Source organism: Puma concolor, chromosome F2 (assembly GCF_028749965.1).
Source record: "Puma concolor isolate L17-30 chromosome F2, mPumCon1.1.hap2, whole genome shotgun sequence".
Lineage (NCBI taxonomy): Eukaryota > Metazoa > Chordata > Mammalia > Carnivora > Felidae > Puma > Puma concolor.
The window spans coordinates 17,126,259-17,152,241 of record NC_141684.1 but is presented as its reverse complement, the minus strand read 5'-3'; the positions used below and the strand labels follow the sequence as shown (position 1 = coordinate 17,152,241).

Below are 25,983 nucleotides of genomic sequence, written 5' to 3'. Positions count from 1 at the left end.
TTTCAGCACCATTCATATGTGTGTGGATGAGCACAAAAGTGCCATGAATATTGATTTGGGGGTTATAAATAAATTTTAGCGAGTAGTCAAGTTTCTACATACAGAATCTGGATAATGAGAATCGATGGTATTTGCAAATCATATCTCTGGTAAGGGTGTAACACCTAGAATATACAAAGAACTCCTAAAACTCAACAGGAGGCAACCCAATTACAAACCTGGAGAAAGATTCCAATACACATTTCTCCAAAGAAAATATAAAAATGGTCAATAACCAGATAAAAGATGCTGAACATCATTAGTCATTAGAGAAAGGCAAATCAAAACCACAAGATACCACTTCGTACCTACTAATACAGTAATAATAATTTAAAAAAACTGAAAATAAAAGGTGTTGGTGAGGATACGGAGAATCAGGAACCGTTCCTTGTACATTGCTGGTGGAATGTAAAATGGTTACAGGCACTGTGTAAAACAGTTTGTCACTGTGGAAAAGTGTGATGGTTCCTCAAAAAATTAAACATAGAATTACTTTTTGATCCAGTAATTCCACCCCTAGATATACATCTGAAAGAACTGAAAAGAGACTCAGATACTTATATGCCAATGTTTAGTATAGCATTTTTCTAGCCAAAAGGTAGAAGAGACAACCCAAGTGTCTACCCATCAACAGAATAAACAAAATGTAATTGACAGTTGTTGAATCACTATATTGTATATCTTAAACTAATGTAACATCGTGTGGCAACTATACTCAAATAAAACAAAAAACAAAACCAGAGGGCTATAGGTATTGTTAGAAGAAAAAAAAAATTGTGGTACACTGCCCCTACCCTCCTGCAACACACACTGAAATATATTATTCAGCCATAAAAAGGAACAAAGTTCTGATATATACTGCAACATGAATGAACTTTGAAAACATTTTGATACATGAAATAAGTCAGATATAAAAAGACAAGTATTGTATGATTTCACTTATTTGAAATATCAAGAACAGGCAACTTCATAGAAGCAGAAAGTAGGTTCAAAGGTTACTAGGGGCTGGGGGAGGAGGGATGTGGAGTTATTGCTTAATAGTTACTGAGTTTCTGTTTGGGATAATTAAAAAGTTTTAGAAATAGTTGTGATGATTGCCCAACATTGTGAACGTAATTAATGCCATTGAATCATATACCTAAAAACAGATATAGTGGCAAATTTTGTTATGTATAGTATACCACAAGTTTTAAAAAACTCAGTTAATAAAATGGAAAAAAAAATCACTGAAAACTACAAATCACTGCTAACTTTTATTCTGTATTCAAGGACATAATTAACCAGGAGAAGAGGGTTTTGCTCTGTCAAATAAATATATTTAAAAGCTAGCAAACATCAGAGCAGAATGAAGTGCCAAGTTTATAAGAGAAGATGGTGGCGGAGGAGGGGGGAGGGGGGAGGGGGATTACTACTAGTTATTTACAGTTATACAAAGTTAATATAGTGCAAGGGAAGCATAATATATATCCAAAGGCTTCATTTCCAATACTTGACATTTCAAATCTGAAAATAGTAAAATTGTCAAACAAAACTCAGACATGTTAGCAATGGTTTAAAAAAGGGAGCAATTTAATCATTATAATACAGAGTGCTTTAAGAAGTTTTTAAATGTGTAAAAGAAAGAACAGTTTAGTGCATTAAATTGTTACAGTCTTTACATTGCTTCTTCTTAAAAAAGTTAACAGTAGTATGAAAAAGCCACCCACGAAGCCAGCTGTCTGAGTGAAGAAATCAGCTACATTGCAGCATTTTGGAATTACTAATAAAGCTATAGTTAAAAAATAAAAAGTTTATAAAAATGAAAGCAGCATGCATATTCAAGGCTTTTTCATAACATTTCATTAGCTGACAAACATTTAGGTAAAAACAAGAGCTTAATATTATTCATTAAATTAGACAAAAGAAACTGGCCAAGCCCACTACATCCGGTCATTCAGAAAAACGTTTTAAAATGCAGAGCTAATTAAACTGAACATTTTTCTATGAAGAAAGCACAGTTTGAAAAATGATCCTATAGTCACAAAAAAAGGGTCCTTCTCAACATGAATGAACAGCACCTGTCTTTACAAAGTTTATAAGTTAGTATGAACTTTCAGTCTCCTGATATGGCAAGAGTTAACAGTTAACACTCCCATAATTCATAAGTGAAAAGCTAACCTTTAACTCATTATGATCAGTTCAGAATTTTTTCTCTATTCACTGAAATTGCTACCTACAGTAGAATTTCACTGAAAGATAATTCTTGAAAATTCTGATCTGATACCTGTACACACATTTCTGATTTCTATATGATTGTAAGAAAACACTAAGTATATATTTACTACATGGTACTTCTTCACATTTTTGGTAAAATATTTATTTCAGAGTTTCACCCTATTCAAATTCTTATGCCATTTTCTTTTCCTTCTTCAATACTGATTATCTTCAGTTTACTACAAAGCAAATTCAGCTTCTAATGAAAAAAATGAACAGAGTATTACAGAGTAAGAGTGGTATCTACGAATGTGTTCAATTAAAGATCCAATCATTAAGGGCCAAAGATACCACAAAATCTTAATGGTTCCAACGCGTGTCAATCGGCTGTTTTACATTAAAATGGTATAAGCCCACGTACAAATTTTAATCTTAGTGCAAGGCCTGATAAATAAGACATAGAAATAAATCAGGTTCTTTTTTTCCCCCCGTTTCTAATAATTTTTACTCTGTAAAATGTTTGGTCACTCAAAGCTATAAGCTTAATCACGTATCAAAGAATATAGGCAGTAAGGCCCATCTCACTAGACATACAGTATTAACCTGGACAAAAGATGAGGACAAGCTCTAGTGGTCATTAAACCCCCTCAGAAAGTCTAAGAATCAGAACGTCTCCATCATATCAGAATAAAAATGTACTATATTAAAATTTGAATTTTTACAAGTTTTTTTTTTTAATTAGTGTTCTATTTACATTGCAGAACTTCCGCCAAATGCAGTAGTTTAACTTTGGCACAACATTAAGTTCCATTTCTTTTGGGCACTGGATCCTATCTTTTGAGAATGTGTATGCCCCAAAACGTTTTCAGTGTCATCAAAGTTTGGGCCCATTCACAGTAAATCAGACATCTTGCGTTGAAGAATTGATTCTCATCCAACATTTTAGGCAGCTATAAAAGAAAAACATAATAAAAAACTAAAATTTTAAAGAAAACAATATTTTAATGTTTACCACTTTAGAAACAAAAATTATACAAATTAGCCATGAAAATACATCCTCTGTATTCGCTTATTAATACAGAAATCACTTGCTATATACATCTTATATAAAGCACTAGATTTTGGGAACAATTCCTATGTATATATTCTGCATATAGACATTTTCACCTATATGTAATCATTTATTAAAAAATTACTAGTAGGAAGTATATATTTCATTTTCAGTATTTGTTTTTTTAAAATTAATTAACATATATTTTGAGAGAGAAAGAGAGTGTGCACACGCAGGGGAGGGGCAGAGAGAGAGAGAGAGAGAGAGAAAGAATCCCAAGCAGGCTCCATGGTCAGCACAGAGCCTGACATGGGGCTCAAACTCACAACCGTGAGATCATGACCTGAGTGGAAATCAAGAGTCAGACGCTTAAGTGACTGAGCCACCCAGGCGCTCCTCATTGTCAGTATTTGTAGTAAAAAGACTGAAATCTAAAGGCTCTTGTATTTTTTTTCTATTTATATACAAGGCTGGCTTGTGCAAAACATATTAAATGTATCTCACTTTCTGCAATAACTATTTTGGAATTATTTTTGGTAAACTGAACCATACTTAAATGGAGAAATAGCTATTTAGAGGAAACTCATGGTGAATCCTTTTATAAGAGGAAAAAGTATTTTGCTAAGCCAACAATAACTTGTTAGTTAATGTGTTTCATGATGTTCGACTTAATATTTTAAAAGGCATGCCTGAATATGTACCATGAAAGTACATGTATATTATATATAATATTTTGAAAACGGCGGCTTTGTATGAATTTTCTGACCACAGTATCCATTAGAGTATCAATAGAACACGAGAATTATCTACACTAACTTAAAGTCAAACCAAACTGTACAAAAAAGTTCCTATTATTTTTGGAAGATCGGCGCTCTCTACAGAATCACTGCTGAGGTTACTACAGCCGCAATGACAATTCACTGCAGCAACGCATTTCTTGCTTTCATCTTGGCCAAGTGAGAATTCTTGTGTTTAGCAACAATAAAAAATGCCTGTTAAAAATATTTTATGCATCTGGGTCAGAAGAAAGCCTGTCCTGAAAATTTCTGACATTAGGAAGCAGAGGGCTGCAACACAGAGTAAACCTGCAAAAACTGTTCAACTGCTGGTGACTTACATTACGCTCTACAACCTGGAGCGAGGCTTTATTCTAAGACAGGTGTGTTAAAAAAATAATATAAAATAGGTGCATTTTTAGTTTCATCTGTTTTTCTGCCTGAAAAAAAAAAAAGTGTTAACAGAAAGAAAACTTGGAAGAGGGCTGCTAAACAGTAAAAAAGGTGCCTGGTACATATTAAGCTCTCTATAAATAATTGCTTAGCAAATAAGTAAAGCCAGGGAGGAAGATGTGGAAGAATTAAGGAAATAGCTGGCAGAATAACAGAGCATAAAAGCAGAGGATGGGGTAGGGATGCAAAAAGCTAAGGAAGTAAGTAAATATGCTCATATGATAATGAGGGTCTATGCCTTATTGCCTTCTTTACTGTGTGAGAACAGCGCAGTGACTTCTGATAATAAGATGGTTTGGGACTACTAATAGACATACACAAACATTTTGTGACAAGTGCACTGTTCTCAAAAAAAGTGTAAATTTGATCCTGGAATACTCCAACACAGAGAGTAGGAAAGAACAGAACTATGCTATTGAATTCCAGAAGTATTAAGAATTGAAATCCTAACTCTGAATCCGGTATCTGATTTGCAACTACAGTGGAATTTTAATTAACTCAATCTATGAATTAAAATTTAAGGAACATGCCAAACCTTCAGATTTAAAGCATATTTACTTGTGCTTTTATAACAAGAGATACATTTTTAACCAAATACAGTGTTTCTGCTGGTAGCAGGTTTGTTTTATATCAAAGAGTGAAAAGATACTTTAGGCAACTGAGTTAATTTAATATCAAATCTGTTATTTACCTTTTGATCTCTGAGACAGAAATAATTTATATCACAGTTTTCAAAAACAGATGCCATCTAAGCAAATGTGAATTTACATAGAGCCTAAAACAGACCTTTGGCTTTCAAGAGAAAAATTACTGAATAATTTTAACACATAAAGCATGTTAAACTACAGTTAAAAACCTAATAGTTTGGGGGCAATACAATGAATAAAAAAAGATACCCATTTTCACCTAGTTTCCTAAAACTGAGCAATCCTCACCCCTGTGGTAAGTCTTTCCTTCGGTATACTTTTCCCCTTCTTTTTAGTTTTCGTTTTTGAATTCTTTCCTTAAATAGGCAAAAAATGAAGCTTTAGTGAAGGAGGGTTGCAAGCAATACATTTTGGTTATCTTTAGTATTTGTGAATCCACCCCCCCCCCCCCCCCCGCTGCCCCATCTCCCTTCTTTGAGAATGGGCAACTTTCCCTTAAGATAAAGTAAAAAAACATTTCATGTAAAAAGTAAGTAATTAAAGCAGCATTAAACTCTACATAATAAACCTAACAATCATAATAATCAGACTACACATAATAATCATGTATCTCTTGGCTACAGTCATGGCCCCTGGTCATCTTCTTAGCTAAAATAAAAACCATTTTAGAAAAAAAAAAAACTATCAAAAATGAACGTTGTCAGGTACGAGGCAACTATTCTAAAGGTATGTGGTTGACGAATGTACGCTCAGATTAAAAACTTACATGTCAGTCATCTGATTTAGAAAGCTTCCGCTTCACATGTCGTGGGGGTTCCCAAGTGTCACTATCATCGGTTTCTTCTTCGTCCTCTTCCTGATCATCGATGACTTCATCTTCCTCCTCATTTTCCTCAAATAATTCTATACCTAACTCTGATCTTCTCTGTCTTTCTGCAAACCACTCTCTGACCTGCTCGTAGCCCATATGTGATTTGTTAACAAGTTCGTCAAGGTCTTGCTCGTTAAGAAATTTGTGCTTCAGGTAATAATCCTTAAGTATTGCAGTTCCAGTTTTAAATTTTATGAGTGATGGCCCCCTGTCCCAGTTGTTCATCCTCTTGCTCCCTCTCGGCCGCCCGCGCGGTCTTCCTCTTCCCCTTCCTTTGGGCCTCCCTCTCCCCCTTTTCCTTAGGGAAGACAGGCCATTGACACTACTCGAATTGGCGCTTTGATAGTAATAGTACCATTTTAAGTTTCCGTTTTTCCAAGCGTAACGGGTGTCCCCAAACCAACTAACTATGTCTGTTCTCGCAAGCCCGCTTTCTTCAGCCAGCTTGTCATACTCCTCTGGCGACGGCCACTGCGTTCGGACAAATGCACTTTTAAGCATGTGCAACTGCTCGGGTGTTTTCTTACACACCTTGCCTGTACTCCCGGGCTTAGGTGCACCAGATTCGTCTCTGGGAGAAGCTTCTCCAGCTTCTTCTTTGGAACTACCCGCATTACTTTCCTCTATTTCCATTTTCTCTTCCTTTAAAGCTTTTGATTTCTTCTTCTCTGTAAACCAAGCATCAATCTCCCTTCTGGTAAGTTTGGTTTGCGCTCTTAACCTATTTAATTCTTCATCTGTAAGTGCGGAGCTGTTGAGAAAACTTGCCTGAAGAGCACGAAGCTGCTCTGCCGTCTTCTCTTTAAACTTCTGGGGAGTAAAGTCGGGAAAAGGATTCCAGGACTGTTTGGGCTGTGACGTGACAACGGTTGGGGATTCCGCGGTTTCGTCGCTGGAGTCTATAACGATCGTGGTGGAGGAATCGTTGTTGAGATGTAAGCACTGGTTACTCTTTGAATTTCTCTGGTTGTACCTTGTGTCGCTAAACCATTTTTTAATCTCTCCTTTAGTCAGGCCTGTGATTTTCATAAGTCTGATAATTTCTGAATCGTGGGGAAACTGATTTTTAAGGTAGCTAACTTTCAGTTCTGCCAGTTGCTCTTTCGTCTTTTTTGCCCGAATGCCGAACGAATCAGGGTTGGCCACTGCGCTTTCATGTTTGACAAGCTGAGGAGGGGGAGCGGCTGCCGTCGCCGGCTTTGTCTCTGCAACGGGCTGCGCGGCAGGTGCCTGACTCTTTTGCACATTTGTTTGATTTGGAACCCCTGCCACTGTCAAGGCTATAGGTGCTGTCACCGGCAGGGTGTTTGTTCCAGCCACTTGTGTAAGGACCAGACCTGGCTGACCAACTATTTGGCATGTCTGCAAAATGGATGGTAAACCGTTACTCCCTGTGGAAATGTGTGTGGGAATAACAGTTATGGTCTGAGGTACAGTGTGTACTGTTCCGTTGAATTGTTTCCTTCTCGCCTCCTCTACTTCCTCAGGAGTCCAGCTGACACCATGTTTTAGGCGTTGGGCTGAAAACCATATCTTGATCTGTTCCTCTGTGTATTTTGCTTGAGCAGAGAGAACAGTAATTTCTGACATTGTCGGGTAAGGGAATTTGTTGTAGGTGTTAAGCAAAAGGGGGTTGTTATCCAATGCAGCATTGTAGGTAGGAATGCTATTAACAGGGATTAAGACTTTGGGAATCAGATTGGAATTCTGCTGAGCCGAGACGGCGGTTATCACCTGTGCTAACCCAGGAAGAACCGCTGCTGGCGTCACGACGGTGCTGGCAGCACCTGGATGTATCCTGTTCGCAACAGAAGTGCTTGTGTTAGATTCAGAAGCCGAAGAACTTGGATTTTCCACAGTTTCTTCACGATCTGGTTTGATTTCATTCTCTTTGTCTTCAGGAACATCCTCCACTGAGTTGTGGTGAACTGTGATCCGTTTGGTCTCTACTTTATTCTTCATCATTTTCATAATTGGAGTTTTACTGATAGATATTCCTGAAGAAACTTCTGTTGGTTCAGCTTGCTCTGAGTTCTCCTCCTTAACAAAACTCCCATCAAAGGTCAGATCATTTATTGTCTGTTCAAAGATTGTCTGGTTATTTCGTTTCACCATAGTCAACTTAAAATTCTCCTCTCCTGGGTGATATTTCAGATTATGCTCAGAAAGTGCATCATACCTTTTGGTAAGAAAATTGCATTCGACACAAACATAGGATGAGTTTAGCACTACGTTGGGATGTTCTGAATCCACATGAAAAGTAAACATATTTAGATCTGGGGTTTGAAAAGTACAATATTTACATTCATAGCCACCTTCAACTTTTTTATTTTGCTGATTGTCAGAATCCACAGATTCATGAACTTCTTCATCACTTGAGATACTCTCTGCCCTGGTGTTGTCTACAGGTGTAAGTACAGGAGGACCGTCATCCAAATCTGATATCAACTCAAGGTCTGGATCTTGCTCACTGGCAAGGACCATGCAGGGTGTTGTGGATTTTCGCCTGCTTGCCATTCTGATGTTATGAGCAAAATCTCAGTGGTGATTAAAAAGCACTGAAGCTTAAAACTGTTCAGAATTCTTCATTTGAAAACAATGGCTTTTGGTTCTTCAAGTCCATTTTTGTGTTCAACAAGTTTCATTAGCAGCTTTTTCATGGTGCAATCAAGTAAAGAGCTTATCGTTGGCAGATAAAATACTGTTGGACTGCTGAACTTTTTGAAGCACAACTCCAATCACCTACATTAAAATAAATTTAAAAATGTTTCAAATGCGTGATTATGATCTTTTAAACAAATTGCAGTTATATTTCACTTATACGCAGTTGTTGGATAGCTCAGTTATAAAGATCTAGAATAAGACTAGAACCAGGAAAAAAGTCCTCTAAGGAGGATTATCCCAAGCCAATTCACTGAAGGTCACGTACTATACTAATGGTCAGCCCCCAGGCTTGTTGCTTGGATTTTTCAGCCAGCTCTATAATAAAAGGGAAGTAGGAGAAGACTCTTGCTTTGGTAAGCACACTGTTATCAATGCGAAATGATAAGCTGTTACTAAGGAGGAACTTTAAAACTATAAAAAGCAGTCACAGGTACTCAGAGACTCTGGCATTAAGTGTATATGAAATTCAATCCATCAGTTATGCTTTCTTCCTCCCACTGGTTTGTTTTATCATTCCAGTAGCATGGCCAAGTATGACAAAAGCAGCAAAGATGGATACGAATGATCATAGTTTCAGAAACATTATTCTTAATCATTCTTCACAATGCTACCAGAATTTATAAAACATATCTGATCATATCAGTCACCTGACTTAAAGTTTCCCCAATGCCAAAAGAATGAAGTCCAACCTCCTTAAGCCACATGTAGTTCTTACCACAACTTGGCCTCGATCTCGATTTTCTTCCATCTCTCTCCTGACTCCTATTTCCTTATGCTTTGGGCACAGTAGACACAACTGCCATTCCAGGGACACACAGTGAAGGCTGTTCCTTAGGCCAGGACCCTTGTTTGTGAATGTGGTGTGATGATCTTGTCTTCTAGATCACCTTCTCCCTTTAACTTGGCCCCATCTCCTCCTCGGTTTATCGTTCGGTCTAGCACTTACTGCGTTGTGGCACAGGAGTGTTACATATCTGTCCTCCAACCTCTCCGTACTCCTGCTCTCCTTACTAGAAGTTTGTGTCTCATTCTTCCAAGAACCTTTATATCTTCAATCTAATGCTCTCCCAGCTTAACTATCTTGGCTGACTTCTCGTTTATTTCTGCATCCCCTTTGCATACAAGAAGCCTAGAAGTAGGGACTCACAAAATGTTTATTAACTTGAACTAGAACAAATAGGAAAATAGTCCTATGAAACTCAACATGCCCAGAGAACATCACCACAGAGAATAGCAGCTGAAATTTACAAGAATGACCGTGACTCATCAAGAAAAAGTGAATTATGCTCATACACATACACTTTAATAATTTTGTACCCAAATATTTAAAAAATTTTTTTTTTATTTTTTTTTAATGTTTACTTATTTTTGACAGAGAGAGAGAGAGAGAAACAGAGCATGAGCAGGAGAGGGGCAGAGAGACAGGGAGACACAGAATCTGAAGCAGGCTCCAGGCACTGAGCTGTCAGCACAGAGCCCGACGCAGGGCTCGAACTCACAGACTGCGAGATCATGACCTGAGCCGAAGTCGGACGTTCAACCGACTGAACCACCCAGGCGCCCCTAAAATAAAATTTTTTAATGTTTATTAAACGTTAAACATCTCTCTCTTATTTTTGAGAGAGAGAGAGAGAGAGAGACAAAGAGAGAAAGTGCACAGGAGGAGCAAAGAGAGAGGGAGACAGAGGAGTCAAAAGGGGCTCTGTGCTGTCAGCCCTGATGCAGGGCTCAAATTCAGGAACTGTGAGATCATGACCTGAGCTGAAGTAGGACACTTAACTGACTGAGCCAGGTGCCCCTAAAATACAATTTTAATGCTACCTCAATGAAAGGTGGTGTGCTTAAGTCTAAACTAAATGAAAATGGAGATGAGTTAAGCGGTCTCATTTACTCTCTACCTCAAGAACTATTTTCATTCACTAGTATAATCCTTTTCCTAGCTGCACTGAGGAGAAAAAGTTTACTTCAAAGATTATAAAGCAAAACCTGGTCTGTCTGAGGAGATATACTGACTCAGTAAAAGAAGAAAACTTTTTAGGAAACAGAACTGTCCAAAGAGAGAATGCCCTGCCTTTGAAGGTGGCAAGATCCTCTCCACTGGGGTTATTCAAGTACATACTACATATCTATTTGATGGATCCAAGCAACAGACGGAAAGTTGGCCTAAATACCCCTCGTGCCCAGACTTCCAATATTATAAAATAAAAAGCAGGGAGCCTGGGTGGCTCAGTCACTTGAGCATCTGACTTTTGATTTCAGCTCAGGTCATGATATCACAGTCATGAGATCAAGCCCTGTGTGGGGCTCTGCACTGGATGTGGAGCCTGCTTAAGATTCTCTCTCTCTCTGTCCCTCTCCCCTGCTCTAAAATTAAAAAATAAATTAAGTAAAGCATCAGCTTAGTAATAATAGTATCCTATTCTCAAAGAATCCCTATTCTCACAGGTGTCTTTTTTTTGTTGTTCGTTTTTTTACTCTGGAAAATGCCTTTGATTTCTAAGGGAATACAAAGAAGTCACTGATATTTAAAACTATTTCTTAACTGAATGTTATAAACTAAACTAATGCTATCTCTCCTATGCAATTCAGTAGGATTTGAACTATTTTGTTCAAGTGCTAGAATAGCTGTTTGATTATTTTTTGTCATTAGGAAGAGGTATTTCCTCAAATAGCCTGCAGTAAGTGGAAGAGTAATAAATGAGCAAAACCCACATTTTTGGCAGTGAGGGAGAACTGCTGAAAGGCAGGGGAGTAAGCTATTTTGTAACTGTTATTCTCCCAGAATCTGAGATTATATTTAAATGGGTATATACTAATAGTTACAAATCAAAGATGGAAAGGTGGAGTTTTTTTTGTTTTTGGTTTTTTTTTTTTCTGGAACTACCTTTCCTTAGTGATGGTTTTCAAACTTTTTGTTGTAAGCAGGGAAGCCCTTTCTTCAAACAAAATTCTAGGAGAAGCCCTGGGGCAAAACGGACAAATAAACAGCTGCCTGGCTGGAGAAGCAGAGGCTAAACTACTTCCTGACCCCATCCCATGGATCCCGTAAGCCCTACTTGCACCTCTGATGGGTTCTGAGATGTGTTTGCAAGCCTGTACCTTAAAACCTTAAACACTTTCAAGACAATGTATGGGTGTCACTAAAAAATCCTTCTCAGTTTACCACTGCTGAGCCGTGAAATTTGAAAACTAATGTGAATTTAATGTGTCCTTCAGGTTGTTTCCCTGTGGAAGGCAGGGCCTGGGCACTCAGGGCTAAAACAGAGTAGCCAGTACTAATAGGAGATACAGAAGGGTAACTTGAGGAGCTAAGATCCCCTTATTATTCTGGCTCTCTAGGTCTTAGGTTAAACCGCTTACTTTTCATTTTATCTAGCTTAAAAATAGGAATTAGCCAAATTATTATTTTTATTTCTCTTCCTTATAGCTCACTCTTAAATTCATAAGAATTTAAGCAGATATAAACAAATTTTAAAAGCTTACATATTTTTTGATAAAGTCATAAAATTACAAAATGTTCATACATTATTTTACAACCTAATGATGTATATGCACAGTTGTGCTTTGTCCTTTGAAAGCATTGGTCTTGGCAATGTAACCTTAAACAAGCTACTTAAAAGAGAAGCTTTTTGAAATAAAGTCTTCAGGCGGCACCTGGGTGGCTCAGTTGGTTAAGCGTCTGACTTCAGCTCAGGTCATGACCTTGTGGTTCATGAGTTTGAGCCCCGTGTCGGGCCCTGTGCTGACAGCTCAGAGCCTGCAGCCTGCTTTGGATTCTGTGTTTCCCTCTCTCTCTGCCTCTCTTGCATTCGCACTCTGTCTCTCTCTCTCAAAAATAAATAAACCTTAAAAAAATTTAAAATAGGGGCGCCTGGGTGGTTCAGTCCGTTGAGCGTCCAACTTCAGTTCAGGTCATGATCTTGCGGTTCGTGAGTTCGAGCCCCGTGTTGGGCTCTGTGCTGACAGCTCAGAGCCTGGAGCCTGCTTCACATTCTGTGTCTCGCTCTCTCTCTGCCCCTCCCCTGCTCATGCTCTGTCTCTCTCTGTCTCAAAAATAAATAAAAAACATTAAAAAAATTTTTTTAAATAAAGTCTTCAGTAATGCAAAAGACTCAAACCTGATCATCTTGGGCATTTAAGACTGCCTCAAGCTCAGGTTACTTATATACCCAACTACACAGACCTGAAAAATACTCTCTCTTTCCACTGTACTCCTGAAAACTGTTCACTTACATTTTCCTAACAAAACCAGAGTCACTATATTGTTTAACATATTTCTAAAGGGAGACTGAAAATTCCCAAAAGATCCTCAAGATTTGGTCCAATGGCTCAATTTTACTATAATGTATATAGCTCGAAAATAGACCAAAGCACAAAGGCATCCTCATGGTACTGATTATAAGGTCATAATTTTCAGGGAAGCAGGGTACTCAGTACAAATGCCCCACTTTTATGACAGAAGAAACCCAGGCCCAAAGGAATAAATTCACAGAGGCTTTGTGATATAAGACAAAACCACGTTCTGGAGTCTCCTCTGTCACTCAGTAGTTCAGTGACTGGAAAAGTTACTCAGTATCAACCTCAGTTTTCTCACCCATAAAACCAAGATTCTTCAATTCAACAAATTCACTCAACACCTATTTGCTGAACGTCAACCATGAGCCAGGCCCTGTGTTGGCACTACAGTAAAGTGACGATCAAGACAGACTGCCTCCGGTGTGTCAGATACGAGCAGTCGAGCAAGAAAAACAGGCAGTAAAAATTACTTAAAATAACTGTGATCAATGCAATGAGAGAGAAAGTATCAGAAACTCTATGGGCACATTGCAGGAGACTTCTAGAAAAGCAGCAGAAAAGGCTACCCTGGAGAAAATAAGAATGATGCCATCTACCTCAGAGGCTGATTGAATAAATGCTTCACACACTGTGATACACGGTAGGTACCTAATTAATGCTATTTTCCAGTCTCTGAAAAATTCTTTTGGGAGATGAAGAAATACCATTTATTTAGTATTATTCCCTTTCTCTCTTTCAAGTAACATAATCAGCTGACAAGGCACACAAATTGAATGAAGAAGCAGAAAGGGTAAAAAGACAGAAGGAAAATATCTTTGGTGTGGTTCCAATTTATCTCCTTTTATCATTAAAGTGCAACAGGGCTGAGACAGGAAAACTGTCATACAGAAATTGCTATTAGCTGATAGTCCTCCTCTACTTGAAGGTCAGCTAACAACAGAACTCAAAATCAATTTGGGGAAACTTGCACTATTTACCTGTAAAGGAGAGTAGAGTTCAGTTGCACAACTGAGTAGCTAGCTAGGTGGCTTTGCAATTTAAGCACAAAATGAAGATTGCCAATAAAATAAAAAATTATGCTTTAAATGCATTCAGCACTGTAGATATAATTATACTTGAAAGCTATTTTCAATTAACTTTTCAGTAGAAAAATGGTAAAAAAAACAATAACAACAAAATACCAAACACGATCAATTAACTGTTACACTACCCTTAAAAATGGTAATCAAGAGCAATTAAGGAATATGAAAAAATATTTATCCATTTACTGTTACAATTTTTAAAGATCAGAACAAAATTTGCATATTAATTATAAAATAACTATGGGAAAATAGGTATGTATATGGACAAAAACTAGATGAGAATACAAAGAAATGAAATTTTCACATGAGATTATGGGTAAAATTTTTATGTGTGCTATTCACAAATTTTAATGTTGTTATAATATTGCTCTATTAGAAAATGCAACAAACACTAATTTCAAGGCCTTAAAATTGCAAATAGGCTAGGATATTTTGGTGGTCCCTTGTCTGCAGCTGGAAACAAAGTTCCCTTTCTATGGCAAAAACATGGGCTACATAAAGGTTTTTTTCAGGGAAGCAGAAATCCCTGAGTATGTATAACACCCAGACATTTTTGGGAGCCACTTCTCCCTGGCCTGAGAAATCAAACTAGTTCTCAGAGCCCTCAAGAACACTCGGAGTCTGCAGCATATGGATCTAGGCCAAGCCAATTTCCATAGTTTTATCTGCATCCTGGCTCTTCTGCTGAGGGTAGGATACTTCTCACACAATTCATGATTCTTCACTCATCAAAATAATTATGACAATGTTTCTTTACAGGAAAGCACTTAATGAAAGCAAAATTCATTTTATCAGTGTATAAAAACTGAGGACAGTTCTAACAGCAGTTCCTACATGGTCAAGAAGAACGTCCACGCAGTTCTCCACTATATCCCCAGGGCCTAACACATTGCCTATCAAGGCCTCAATAATATTTGCTGGGGGCGGAGGGGACCTTTAACACTCATTTATAGAGGAGTTATAAAGAACATCTGACTTATTTTATAGATTACTTCCAATGGTAAAATCCTTACCAATAACATTACCTTAGTCACTAGAATATTAAAACAACTCAAATATAAAACATCCTATTTATTAAAATATAGCAGTGAATATTCAACAAACATTTACCAACATGTATAATTCTGTTGTAACAAATCAGTTTTACATATGACTAGTACATGTCTAAATTTTGGACTGCGTAAGAATGAAACAAGGGAGACATACTCATTCGCAGAATTAGTCCTGCAGTGAAACTCAGGAGAAAAGGGTTCTTGTAAAAATAGCAAATGCAAATCTGAACTTAGAATAATTATTTTTCCGTTCCAGGAGAAAACTGTACTTTAATGGTGCTCTACATTTTTAAAGAGATTAAAAAATAAGTTCTCAATGTAATCTACTATAAATAGTAGATTGTTTTAAATTCTATGCTTAGTGCTACAAAAAAGCCTAAAAATTTTTATAGTTAAGCAGAACTATACTGAATTTCCATGCCTCTATTTTTTTGGCTGTCTTGTACTTCAAATTAAATGATTAATAGATAATAATTTATTTGGCTAGTTAGCCACAAGAGCATGTTATACTGGTATTTTATGTGAATAAAAACTATTTTTTATACCAATTCTAAGTCAAATATGAGTACTTATAATTTTTAGGGATTATGTTAGTTTTGAGTTGGTACTAACTAAAAACTGTTCTCAGGGTAGCTAAAATATAAACTGAGACTCCTTTGGGATATGTATTCATACCTATACTGAGAATTCTTAGAACTCTGTATTCTATTTAGTTTCACTTCTTACTCTCTGAGTCACAGTTCTGTTTAGCCAGCTGAAAATACTTATTTTTACATGTTTATATTCAAACTAAAAGTTACAAATCCACCCAAATCACAGAATGCCTGAAATAATAATAGGAATAAAGAATAATAGAGTATAACTAACTAGAATTTAAATAAAACTTTGAAAAGACAAAAAAAAGAGTAATGGGATTAAAACAAATATTCACTTTGTTAAAAAAAAAAAAAGGATGCTTTTTTTTTTCTTAAAACATTTATTCATTTTTCAGAGACTGAGAGAGACAAAGCATGAATGGGGGAGGGAGAAAGAAAGAGGGAGACAGAGAATCCGAACGAAGCAGGCTCCAGTCTCTGAGCTGTTAGCAGAGCCTGACACAGGGCTCAAACTCACAGACTGAGAGGTCATGACCTGAGCTGAAGCTGGATGCTTAACCAACTGAGCCACCCAGGTGCCCTGAGGATGCTTTTTTTTAATTAAAAAAAGGAAAACAATTTTGGCCTCTATGCACTTGAGGCCTAAAGAGAAAATATAAAAGCATTTAGAAACAATGCTCAAGTTCCTAAAAAATATTAAATGAGAAATCTGACAACCCAAATTTGTACCCACAGCAAATGTTTTTGAGAATTACGGTAACCTAGGGGCGCCTGGGTGGCGCAGTCGGTTCAGCGTCCGACTTCAGCCAGGTCACGATCTCGCAGTCCGGGAGTTCGAGCCCCACGTCCGGCTCTGGGCTGATGGCTCAGAGCCTGGAGCCTGTTTCCGATTCTGTGTCTCCCTCTCTCTCTGCCCCTCCCCCGTTCATGCTCTGTCTCTCTCTGTCCCAAAAATAAATAAACGTTGAAAAAAAAAATTAAAAAAAAAAAAAGAATTACGGTAACCTAGAATCATTACCTAAGAGATAAATCTCAAGAAAATTGCCAATATGGTCTCAAGACAATCAAAATTCAAGTATTAAGGTGAATATAGACAGGAGTGAATGTGATAAAAATGGAAGCATCTAAGAAACTGGCCAAAGATCATCTAATTTCAGAAGATCCTTTTGCTAATGCTAAACTAAGGCTTAAGGGTTTAGAAACTCCATCTTCTCTGCTTTTTTCCACCTGAGAAAGCCAACCTTAAAAATGCTAAAGATTAAAAGAAGATTTCAAGCTGGATAAATTTCTCTTTGCAAGCTCTGACCCCATATTTGAGGAGTGAAATGTCTTTTTGAAAGGTCTCTGCTGGGTCACGAACGTGGCTCAGTCAGTTGGGGGTCCGACTTCAGCTCACGTCAAGATCTCACAGTTTGTGGGTTTGAGCCCCACATTGGGCTCTATGTTGACAGCTCAGAGCCTGGAGCCTGCTTTGGATTCTGTGTCTCCCTCTCTCTGTACCCCTCCCCTGCTCATGAGTGTTCTCTCTCATTCTCAAAAATAAACAAACATTAAATGCAAAAAACAGTCTCCAAAATCCTGGTTTTGTACCTTCTGTGGCATTAGGTAGGTATATAACATATTGAGAGTGATATATAAGTAAGTACTATGGTGGAATCTCCTGTATTTATTATTAAAGTTTATAGTAGTACCCCAAAGTAATTTTTTGCTGCAAATAGTTTTTCCCTAATTTTCTCAAGGAGGTGTGTTAACAAGTCTTTCACAGGCAATGTAACATAAGAATGCTATTCTCGATTGCAAGTGAGATTATCACTGAGAGGATGAAAAACCATTCATCTATCTGTTACCTTTCCCATGTATAAAATAAAATGTTACTTGTTTCACTCAGGTTATAATCATTTAGTTATAAAAAATACTTTGAAAGACAACAGTAATTAGTATTGGTAATGCCAACTTCTAAGGACTCTTATCAATTTTTAAAAAATGAAAGTTGAACCACCACATTAATAGTTATGGAATCTTTCCTAGTACTTTCTGAAATCATCTAAAATGACAATTGGAATGATGTGTAAATATTTCAGCACTATAGTATGTAATCTAATGCTTGTTATAAAAGCCAATTTATGTCAGGCAAATAAAATATAAAAGTGATTACGTACAAATATATTCAAATATTTAAAAACTGGCATGTTTCACCTAAAACCAAGTATTTAATCATCAATATCCTAATTTTTATATTATAATTAACTATTATTAATAGATTATATATCGTAAGTATATTTTCAGGAACTGATCTTGTAAGTCTTGAAGCATTTTTCTGGATATAGGCAAAAAAAAAAGGTAAAATTTCTAAATCAATTTCCCTACACTAAAGGTCTCTGCCCTCGCAACCTTAATTTGACTTGTTTGCCACTGTTACCACAGCACCAGGTACAGTGTATTTCAGCAAATATTAGTCGAAAAATCAATTATTAATATACCACTTAGATTTATCATGAAGTGTGATGCTGTTTTCTTTGAAATTAATGCAGCCGATATGCCTTTATTTTTAAAGCTTGGAAGTACATTTCTTAACAAAGTGTCAAGACTAACTAAGTCTGCTGCTTTTTTAAGAAAAGCTTTTAAAACGTTAGGCAAATATAGTATCATGGAATCTAAAGTGAGCATTATTCAGAATATGAGTTTTATCATACCCAAACAATGAAACACATACTTGCCATAGCTTCCTCAGCATTCTGTTCTTTGACAAGGACAGTGTCCCTTCAAATTAGGTGTTTAGCTCAGGCCATCATTACCAACAGGTCTGAAGTACCTATCTGCCATCTCCTACAAAAAAAAAAAATAATAATAATAATATCACTTTATCATCCTAGATATAATTCAGTCTTAGGACTTTAAAGGTTATGCCTTGGCTTTTTAAAAATAAATATAATTTTGAAAAAAATTAATTTCCTCACAGAAATTGTAAAAGAATCATTTAAATGCCAAACCCAATATTAGTAAGAAACACAAAATTTAAAACATTTTCAAAAATTCTATTTATATTATATAAAACAACCAAGTCATATACTATTTTCACTATTATACTATTTTCAATAAAAAATTTCCAAAATGTGAATATATGCAGGCTATAATATAAAAACTGAGGTGAAGAAATTGGGAATTGTAAAATATTAGTACACAAGTTATGAAAGACAATTTAGTTAAACTAAGAGGTGGGAGGAAGTGTATGTTGACATGTTCACACAATAAACCCACTGATACTTGAATCCTAGTTTACTATGTAATAACTGGAATGGGGTGGATTATTAAGCTGGCAACAAGCCAGTACAACTTAAATAAGTTAGTGGTACTCTACCCCAAAGCATGTGGTATGTAATAGACTGATCTGTGTTTCATTTTTGCAAGAAAGCTACTACCAAATGGCTTTCAATCAGTGTGTTGTGAAGCATCAGACTGTACAATCAAACAAACTGAAAATCATCTGCCGAAATTGAGATATGTGTCCAAAAATGTTGTGGTGTATTATTTGGAGCACTTAAACCAATAAGGAAAATTTAATAAAAGCTATAATTGCTTCTTTTAATAAATAACAGTAAATAGTGCTTCTGAAGGGTTGAAGCATTTTTGTTGTTGAGTAAAATATTGCTAGGTTAAGTTAAAGCTTAGGCTGAATAGTTAGACTATTTTCATGAAAAGCAAAAGAGCATTTTCCTGGTAGGCCCACTGGGAACATCCTGTTATCTGCAGCCTGGGATTTTACAGTTTCATTTCCTGGTATCTCCTTGTTTGGAAACTCCTGAGCCATCCATATACAGGATGTGGACTAGAAGAGAAGATAGGAAACAGCTGCCAAAGAGGGGAAGTTATTTTCCAAAATGAATTATTAATAATATAGGAAATTGGTAACCTATTTGAACTCATTCTTAAATCACACAGTAAGTACAAGACGTTTTACTGAATAAGAGTCTCTTGAGAAGAGCTGCTGAGACACATGAAGGCACAAGGCAACTAGAGGAGCAACAAATGAGCTCCGCCATACTTCTGGATGAAAAGCATACTTGCCTGATGTTATTTCAGTTCCTGGTACTGGGATTATTTTAGAACACTTCACTCTAACTCAAAGTAACTTTAACAATTTTAAGATTAGAATGAACTTCAAAAACTAAAGAAGTCATCTTAGCCGTCTACGTTATACAAGAAAACAGATCAGTTGTTTTGGCAGAAGATGGACTGCAAACAAAGATGAAGAGCTTGGGCTTTGGAACCAGACTGCATGGGTTCAAATCTCAGCTATGTCACTTACTAGCTGGGTGGCCTTAGACAAGTGACTTAGCCTGTCTATGCCAATGCCCCTCATTTATTAAATTGAATACACGAACATGTATTTAAAATAACACATGTAGGGGTGCCTGGGTGGCTTAGTCAGTTAAGCGTCTGACTTTGGCTCAGGTCATGATCTTGCACTCTGTGAGTTTGAGCCCCACATTGGGCTCGGTGCTGACAGCTCAGAGCTTGGAGCCTGCTTCAGATTCTGTGCGTCCCTCTCTCTCTCTGCCCCTTCCCTGCTTGCACTCTGTCCCTCTCTTTCTCTCAAAAATAAATAAACCCTAAAAAAATAAAATTAATAAATAAAATAAGATAACATATGTAAAGTGTTTGGAATATCTCTTGGCACTCAGTAAGTCCACAATTACATTTTTCTGACATTTATTTATTTATTTTTTTGAAGAGAGAGGGTGCAAGTGAGCGAGGGGCAGGGAGAGAGAGACGAGCAGGGCTCACCTGAAGCACGGCTTGTGTTTTACCTGAAGCGGGTCTCGAGTTCCCCCTGAGCTTGCCTGAGGTCGCCCGATGTGGGACTCAAACTCACGAACCTGAGCCAAAGTCAGATGCTTAATGACAGAGCCACCCAGGCACTCACATTTTTCTGACTTTTATTTAAGGTGTTTATTTTAAGTTACACAACAGAGGAAGTCTTTGCACAAACCATGCTAAATGTTGAAACATTATAAAATAGTTTATTATTATTGTTTTTATTTTAGAGAGAGAGACAGGGAGGGAGGGAGGAAGGGGGAGAGAGAGAAAGAGAGAAAGAATCCCAAGGAGGCTCCCTGCTCAGTGTAGAGCTCAACTTGGGGCTTGATCCCATGACCCTGGGATCCTGACCAGAGCTGAAATCGAGTTGGACACTCAATTGACTGAGCCACCCAGGTGCCCCAAAACATTATGAAATATTTTAAAAGTTTAGGCAACAATCAATCAATTTTATTTCCATTTCGTACCTTTGAGCATATTTAGCAATGCTACAAGTTGGCTTTAACAGATAGACATTAATCAATCATAATTTTATACCCCCCACTCCAACATACACATACTTTCTCTGACCTTAGCTTCAAGGACAATCATTAATATATGACTCATTTTAAAAGGTGTTTCACAGAACTAACAAAGCTCTAATATAAATCATCTAACTGTAGAATTTCTCATGAAGAGAAATTGTTCTGTCCTCACCATGCCCTCACTCTCCAGGACAGTCCACGCCCAGTAAAGTTTTAACACAATTCTTTTTGACAATATTGGAAGGTAAAAGGGAATAGACTAAATATAGAAGAAAAACATCATTATGAGTGAAGTACTCAGAAATATCAAAATCTTTCCATCTCTTTTCATTCCTCACAAGAACCAAACAAAAAAGAGAAAGAAAGGCCTTTAGAAAGGGAGAAAAGGGAGTCAGAAATCCCATAGGAAATATGAAATCACTAAAATTTAATGACAAAGTTCTTTTACTTAAAATGATAAATATGTTATGTCTATTACTTTAATGTTTTGATGTTTTAGATTTTGAAAATATTATTTTTTAAAAATCTAAAAACTGAGGGGCGCCTGGGTGGCGCAGTCGGTTAAGCGTCCGACTTCAGCCAGGTCACGATCTCACGGTCCGTGAGTTCGAGCCCCGCGTTGGGCTCTGGGCTGATGGCTCGGAGCCTGGAGCCTGTTTCCGATTCTGTGTCTCCCTCTCTCTCTGCCCTTCCCCCATTCATGCTCTGTCTCTCTCTGTCCCAAAAATAAATAAAAACGTTGAAAAAAAAAATTAAAAAGAAAAAAATCTAAAAACTGAAAACAAACATCCTTCATAAAAATTCTGACTGCCTTGAATGTCATTCTTAAACTGCTCATAAAACTTCTTTTTTAAAGTACATCATCATATTTGTTTAGATCAAAGGTATATATTTTTGTATCTCTTGAATGCATCATAGAATATTGATTACATAAGCTACAAAAATTCAGCATCCTTTAAGACCAAAACCTGGCAACTACCTAAAAATTTACATAAATATTTACTTTAAAAATTATCTGTATGAAATACAGGTCTCCAAAATGTAAACTCACATGTATATCCTGATTAATAATCTAAATCAGCAGCCTCAGTCAGGCAAATTTGGTCACTCACAACCACGAATATATCAGAGCAACAAGGATATGATAAAATAGATCAGTAATATTATGGAAACATCGGCTATTATTCAAAGGCTATCAGCACACGGTTTTTTTCCCCCTTTCAATTAAATGTAATTTAAATTGCTTCTGAGATTACATAGGATGATTTAGAAGGATTTTAGGTTAGAAAAAATTTAGATGTAAAAGTGAATGTGCTACACTGGCTACTAGCTACTACCATAAACAATGCAATAGATATTTCCAAACACCTCCATGAATTAATGAATATGATATTAGATTAAAACCTAGCTTAGGCACTGAAGTTTTAACATGGCTAATATTCAAATAAGTAGAGTCTCTTGAGCCCAAATCCACAATGATGCAATGTACATAAAAAGGTTATTTCCTCAGCTGCATTTGTAATCACTTTAGTAATTTTAAGAGTACTTCCATTTAAATATAAAACCATGATTTACGTCAAACTAAGTCCCAAATAACCTATTTTTGTGCCCAATTGACATTATAAGGAAGAAAACAAATACATTATTACATCACCTTTCAGTCTTAATGTAAAATATAATAAAAAAGGGAGAAACTGCAAAATGAGCCTAAGCTCACCTAAGCTATTAAGTTCATTAATAAAATAACATAAAACTTGGGGTGCCTGGGTGGCTCAGTCGGTTGGGTGTCCGACTTCCGCTCAGGTCATGATCTCGCGGTCCGTGAGTTCTAGCCCCACATAGGGCTCTGGGCTGACAGCTCAGAGCCTGGAGCCTGTTTCGGATTCTGTGTCTCCCTCTCTCTCTGACCCTCCCCTGCTCATGCTCTGTCTCTGTCTCAAAAATAAATAAATGTTAAAAAATAACAATAAATAACATAAAACTTTATTCACATTTATTGGAAAAAAAAAAAACCCTGTAAGTATCATCGAAGGTGAAATAATTGTGAAATCATCAATGGACAGTCCTCCAAATCCAGGGACATAACAAGCTCACTATAAAGGAGAGACATCTACTACTAATGAGTGCTCACCAGCACAAGCGCATTTATGTTTTCAGTCCTAGCATATTTTCAAACCATCTGGCATCAGTGCCACTCTGGTTCATCCAGCCTCATCTGTTCAGAACTGAATACAAAACTAGAGCTACATGCACTTTGGGGACACCGAAGAACAGCTCACATGTATAATAATACTCCAAATGCACAGCTCTCAACTGGTTTATACTTGAAATGTGTTTGAGAAGCCATTTCCCTGACAGACGTTAAGACTCTTAAAAATACTAGAATGGTTCAAAAAACCTGTATGAATCATAGCTGTCATCAGTTATCCAAGTCTTACTTTCTTTTTTTCTCATTTTATTCGCGATCATGAAATAGAGCATTTGAAGATGTACTTCTACAAAGATTCATTGATAAGTGAAATTCTACCAATTCTATATTGAAAGACCATAAGATTTTACATTTTATTTTGCATTTTGCACAAGATTAATCAGCTTTGCCCTAAAATGCTTAGAGCAAGGAGGGACAGATTAAGGGGGAAAACATTCATGAAGGCCCTTTTACATCCTGTTATGCGTTACTGTCTTTGACAGCGCCCACATTTCTTTTGCTTGAAATCAAGAGTCAGAATTGCTACTTGAGAAAATTTTTAAAAATCTATGGATATACTGAGGCCAACATCCCTGTGAGAAACAACGTTCATTCATCCTCACTGCTGGCATAAGAACAAATGACTTTTTGGGGGTAATTTTTCAGAAACAAAGGTAATTCACATAACACCATATAACACCAGTTGAAGCTTTCAGACAAAGACTAAGAAACAATGACCAATACCAACAAATCTAAAGGTGCACTTATGTAGGCACGTACACACACACACACACACACACACACACTCCAAACCCACAAACAGGCACTATTCCTGGAGGGAAGCCTGCTTCTTCCTAACTGTGAACCCTGTATTTTCCAATCCTCTGATTTCCGCCCCCCCCCCCTTTTCTGTTGTCCTCTTGGCCTCCAAGAGAACTGCTTTCTCCTTTCAAGTTACATGGAATCCCAACCTAATCACATTACAAACTATCATCCTTTCTTTACCACCCCCCTCCCCAGCCCCGCCACCCCGCAAAAGATCAGCTCCTCCTCATGTGTTTCTTCAGCTCCGGGGTGTGATAGAAAAGCGCCGCAGAATTCCCACTCTGCCCCATCTCTGCCCTGTATCCCTCCTCTATCCACCCCTTTCCCCGCTTCCCACTTCCCCTCCCCTGACTCTTTCACTGAAGCCTTGCCAGAGCTTGTTCCTTCGCTAACCTAAACTAAGGATATCAAACGGAACCTTCTCCTCCTCTGGGCTTTTGCTCTTTTCTTACTGCTACCTACGGAGGGGAGAGGTGGAGGGAGATGCACGAAACAAAGAATTTCAAGTCCCTGTACCTAGAACTTTGGCGTAAATCCACAGGGAAAGGGCACCCGCCAGAGGTCTTCTCGGCCATTAGACCCCGCTCCCGTTCCCCTCACAGCTCCTTCCCAGCACTTCATTCCCCGCCAAGATTGGGAGATGGTTCCCGTTAGGCCCCAAGGCTCGGAGGAGTCCCTGGTCGGCCTCTCAGTCTCCCTTCTGAAAGGGACGGATAACATCTCCATTCTCTTTAATTAACTTCTCCCAGTCTTCCTCAAAACGGAATACAGTTCTTAAAGACTCCATTCTGAGTCTTGCCCCGAAGAGGGGGAACGGCCTGACCCCGAAATGGATGCCCAGTCTTCTCCGAAGTGGGGTACAACCTCGCCGGAAAGGTTTCCCGGGGCTCCAACCCCAATGCCAATGCGCTCAGCTCCAGCAAGACGATCTTTCCTTACTCTCCGAGAGACAGTCCCCACGAGGCCACAGGCCCCCCGCAGGGCAGGCCTTCCGACCTCCCCTAGGACCCTTAACATCGCTGGGGTCCTCCGTCCATGCGGCGCCCACTCCTCTCCCCCCCCCCCCAACCCCCCCTCCCCCAGGAAGCCCCGTCTTCACTCCCCTCAACAGTCCCAAGTTGTTTGGTGCTCTCATAAGGACCGGGGCTGGTATATTCCCCTACAGAGCCCACCCGCAGCTCCTTCCACGGCCGCAGACACCCCGAAATCCCGAAGGACCCTCGGGGGTCTGTCCCTCGGCGGCGATACCCCGAGGCCAGCAGGCCGGGTCCCTCCCCCTCGGACGCCCCGCGCCGGGTCCGCCCCGCCGCCCGCCGCCGCCGCCGGCGCGCTCAGCCCCCGGGGTCTCAGCCCTGGGGCCGCCCTCCTCCGGCCGGCCCGCGCGGCGCTCGCCTTCCCCGGCCGCCGCGCCGCTCGCGAGCTCTGCGCTGCCGGTTCCCACCCGCAGTCCCCGGGCGTCCCGGCCCACTCGTGGCGGAGTCGGCTCGTGCCGCTACCTGCAGGGGCCGCCGCGCCTCTCAGCGCCCCGCCGCCGCCATCTTGCATTTCAAACCGGCTGCACTTTTCAGGGAGTCAACTCTGACCTGTGAACCCTACACCCGGAACCGCTCGGCGGGCCGGCACACGGCCTAGGCAGCTCGGCGGGCCCTGCAGAGCGTGGAGGGTCGGGGGTGGGGGTGCGAGGCGAGGCGCGCGCCCCAGCGGCCGACCGGGGACGGGGAGGGAGGGAAGGAGCCGGCCGAGGCGGGGCCCTCCCGCGCGCGCGCCGTCCGCGCGCCCCCACCCCGCTCCGCGCCAGGCTCTCTACTCACGGACCCGGCTGCTCCCCTGGGGTTCGACCCGGGTCTCTACCCTCTGGATTGGCGCACGGGGAGGTAGGGAACCGCCCCGCCCCTCTGTCAACAGAAT

The 25,983-nt window shown here is 38.9% G+C and overlaps 1 protein-coding gene across 4 annotated transcripts; it reads right to left on the bottom strand.

Moving 5' to 3' along the window:
* Window positions 1-1,585: 1,585 nt before the first annotated feature.
* ZHX1 (zinc fingers and homeoboxes 1) lies at window positions 1,586-25,728 on the bottom strand. Of its 4 annotated transcripts, none has more exons than XR_015246887.1 (5): window positions 25,572-25,728; window positions 18,434-18,546; window positions 5,926-8,772; window positions 5,419-5,515; window positions 1,586-3,182 (listed from the first exon to the last, which is right to left on the bottom strand). XR_015246887.1 is itself a non-coding variant. In XM_086695751.1 (4 exons), the coding sequence occupies exon 3, from the start codon at window positions 8,545-8,547 to the stop codon at window positions 5,929-5,931; it is 2,619 nt and encodes an 872-aa protein (XP_086551877.1). In that variant the 5' UTR covers window positions 8,548-8,772; window positions 18,434-18,546; window positions 25,572-25,727; the 3' UTR covers window positions 1,586-3,182; window positions 5,926-5,928. The 4 variants fall into 4 exon arrangements, 2 of the variants coding, with proteins under 2 accessions (XP_086551877.1, XP_086551878.1); XR_015246888.1 differs by having other exon boundaries at window positions 5,448-5,515; XM_086695751.1 differs by lacking the exon at window positions 5,419-5,515 and having other exon boundaries at window positions 25,572-25,727.
* Between the last annotated feature and the right edge of the window lie 255 nt (window positions 25,729-25,983).

Coding starts and splice junctions, on each gene's coding strand:
- ZHX1 (XM_086695751.1), bottom strand. CDS start 8,547: ATGGCAAGCAGGCGAAAATCCACAACACCCTGCATGGTCCTTGCCAGT.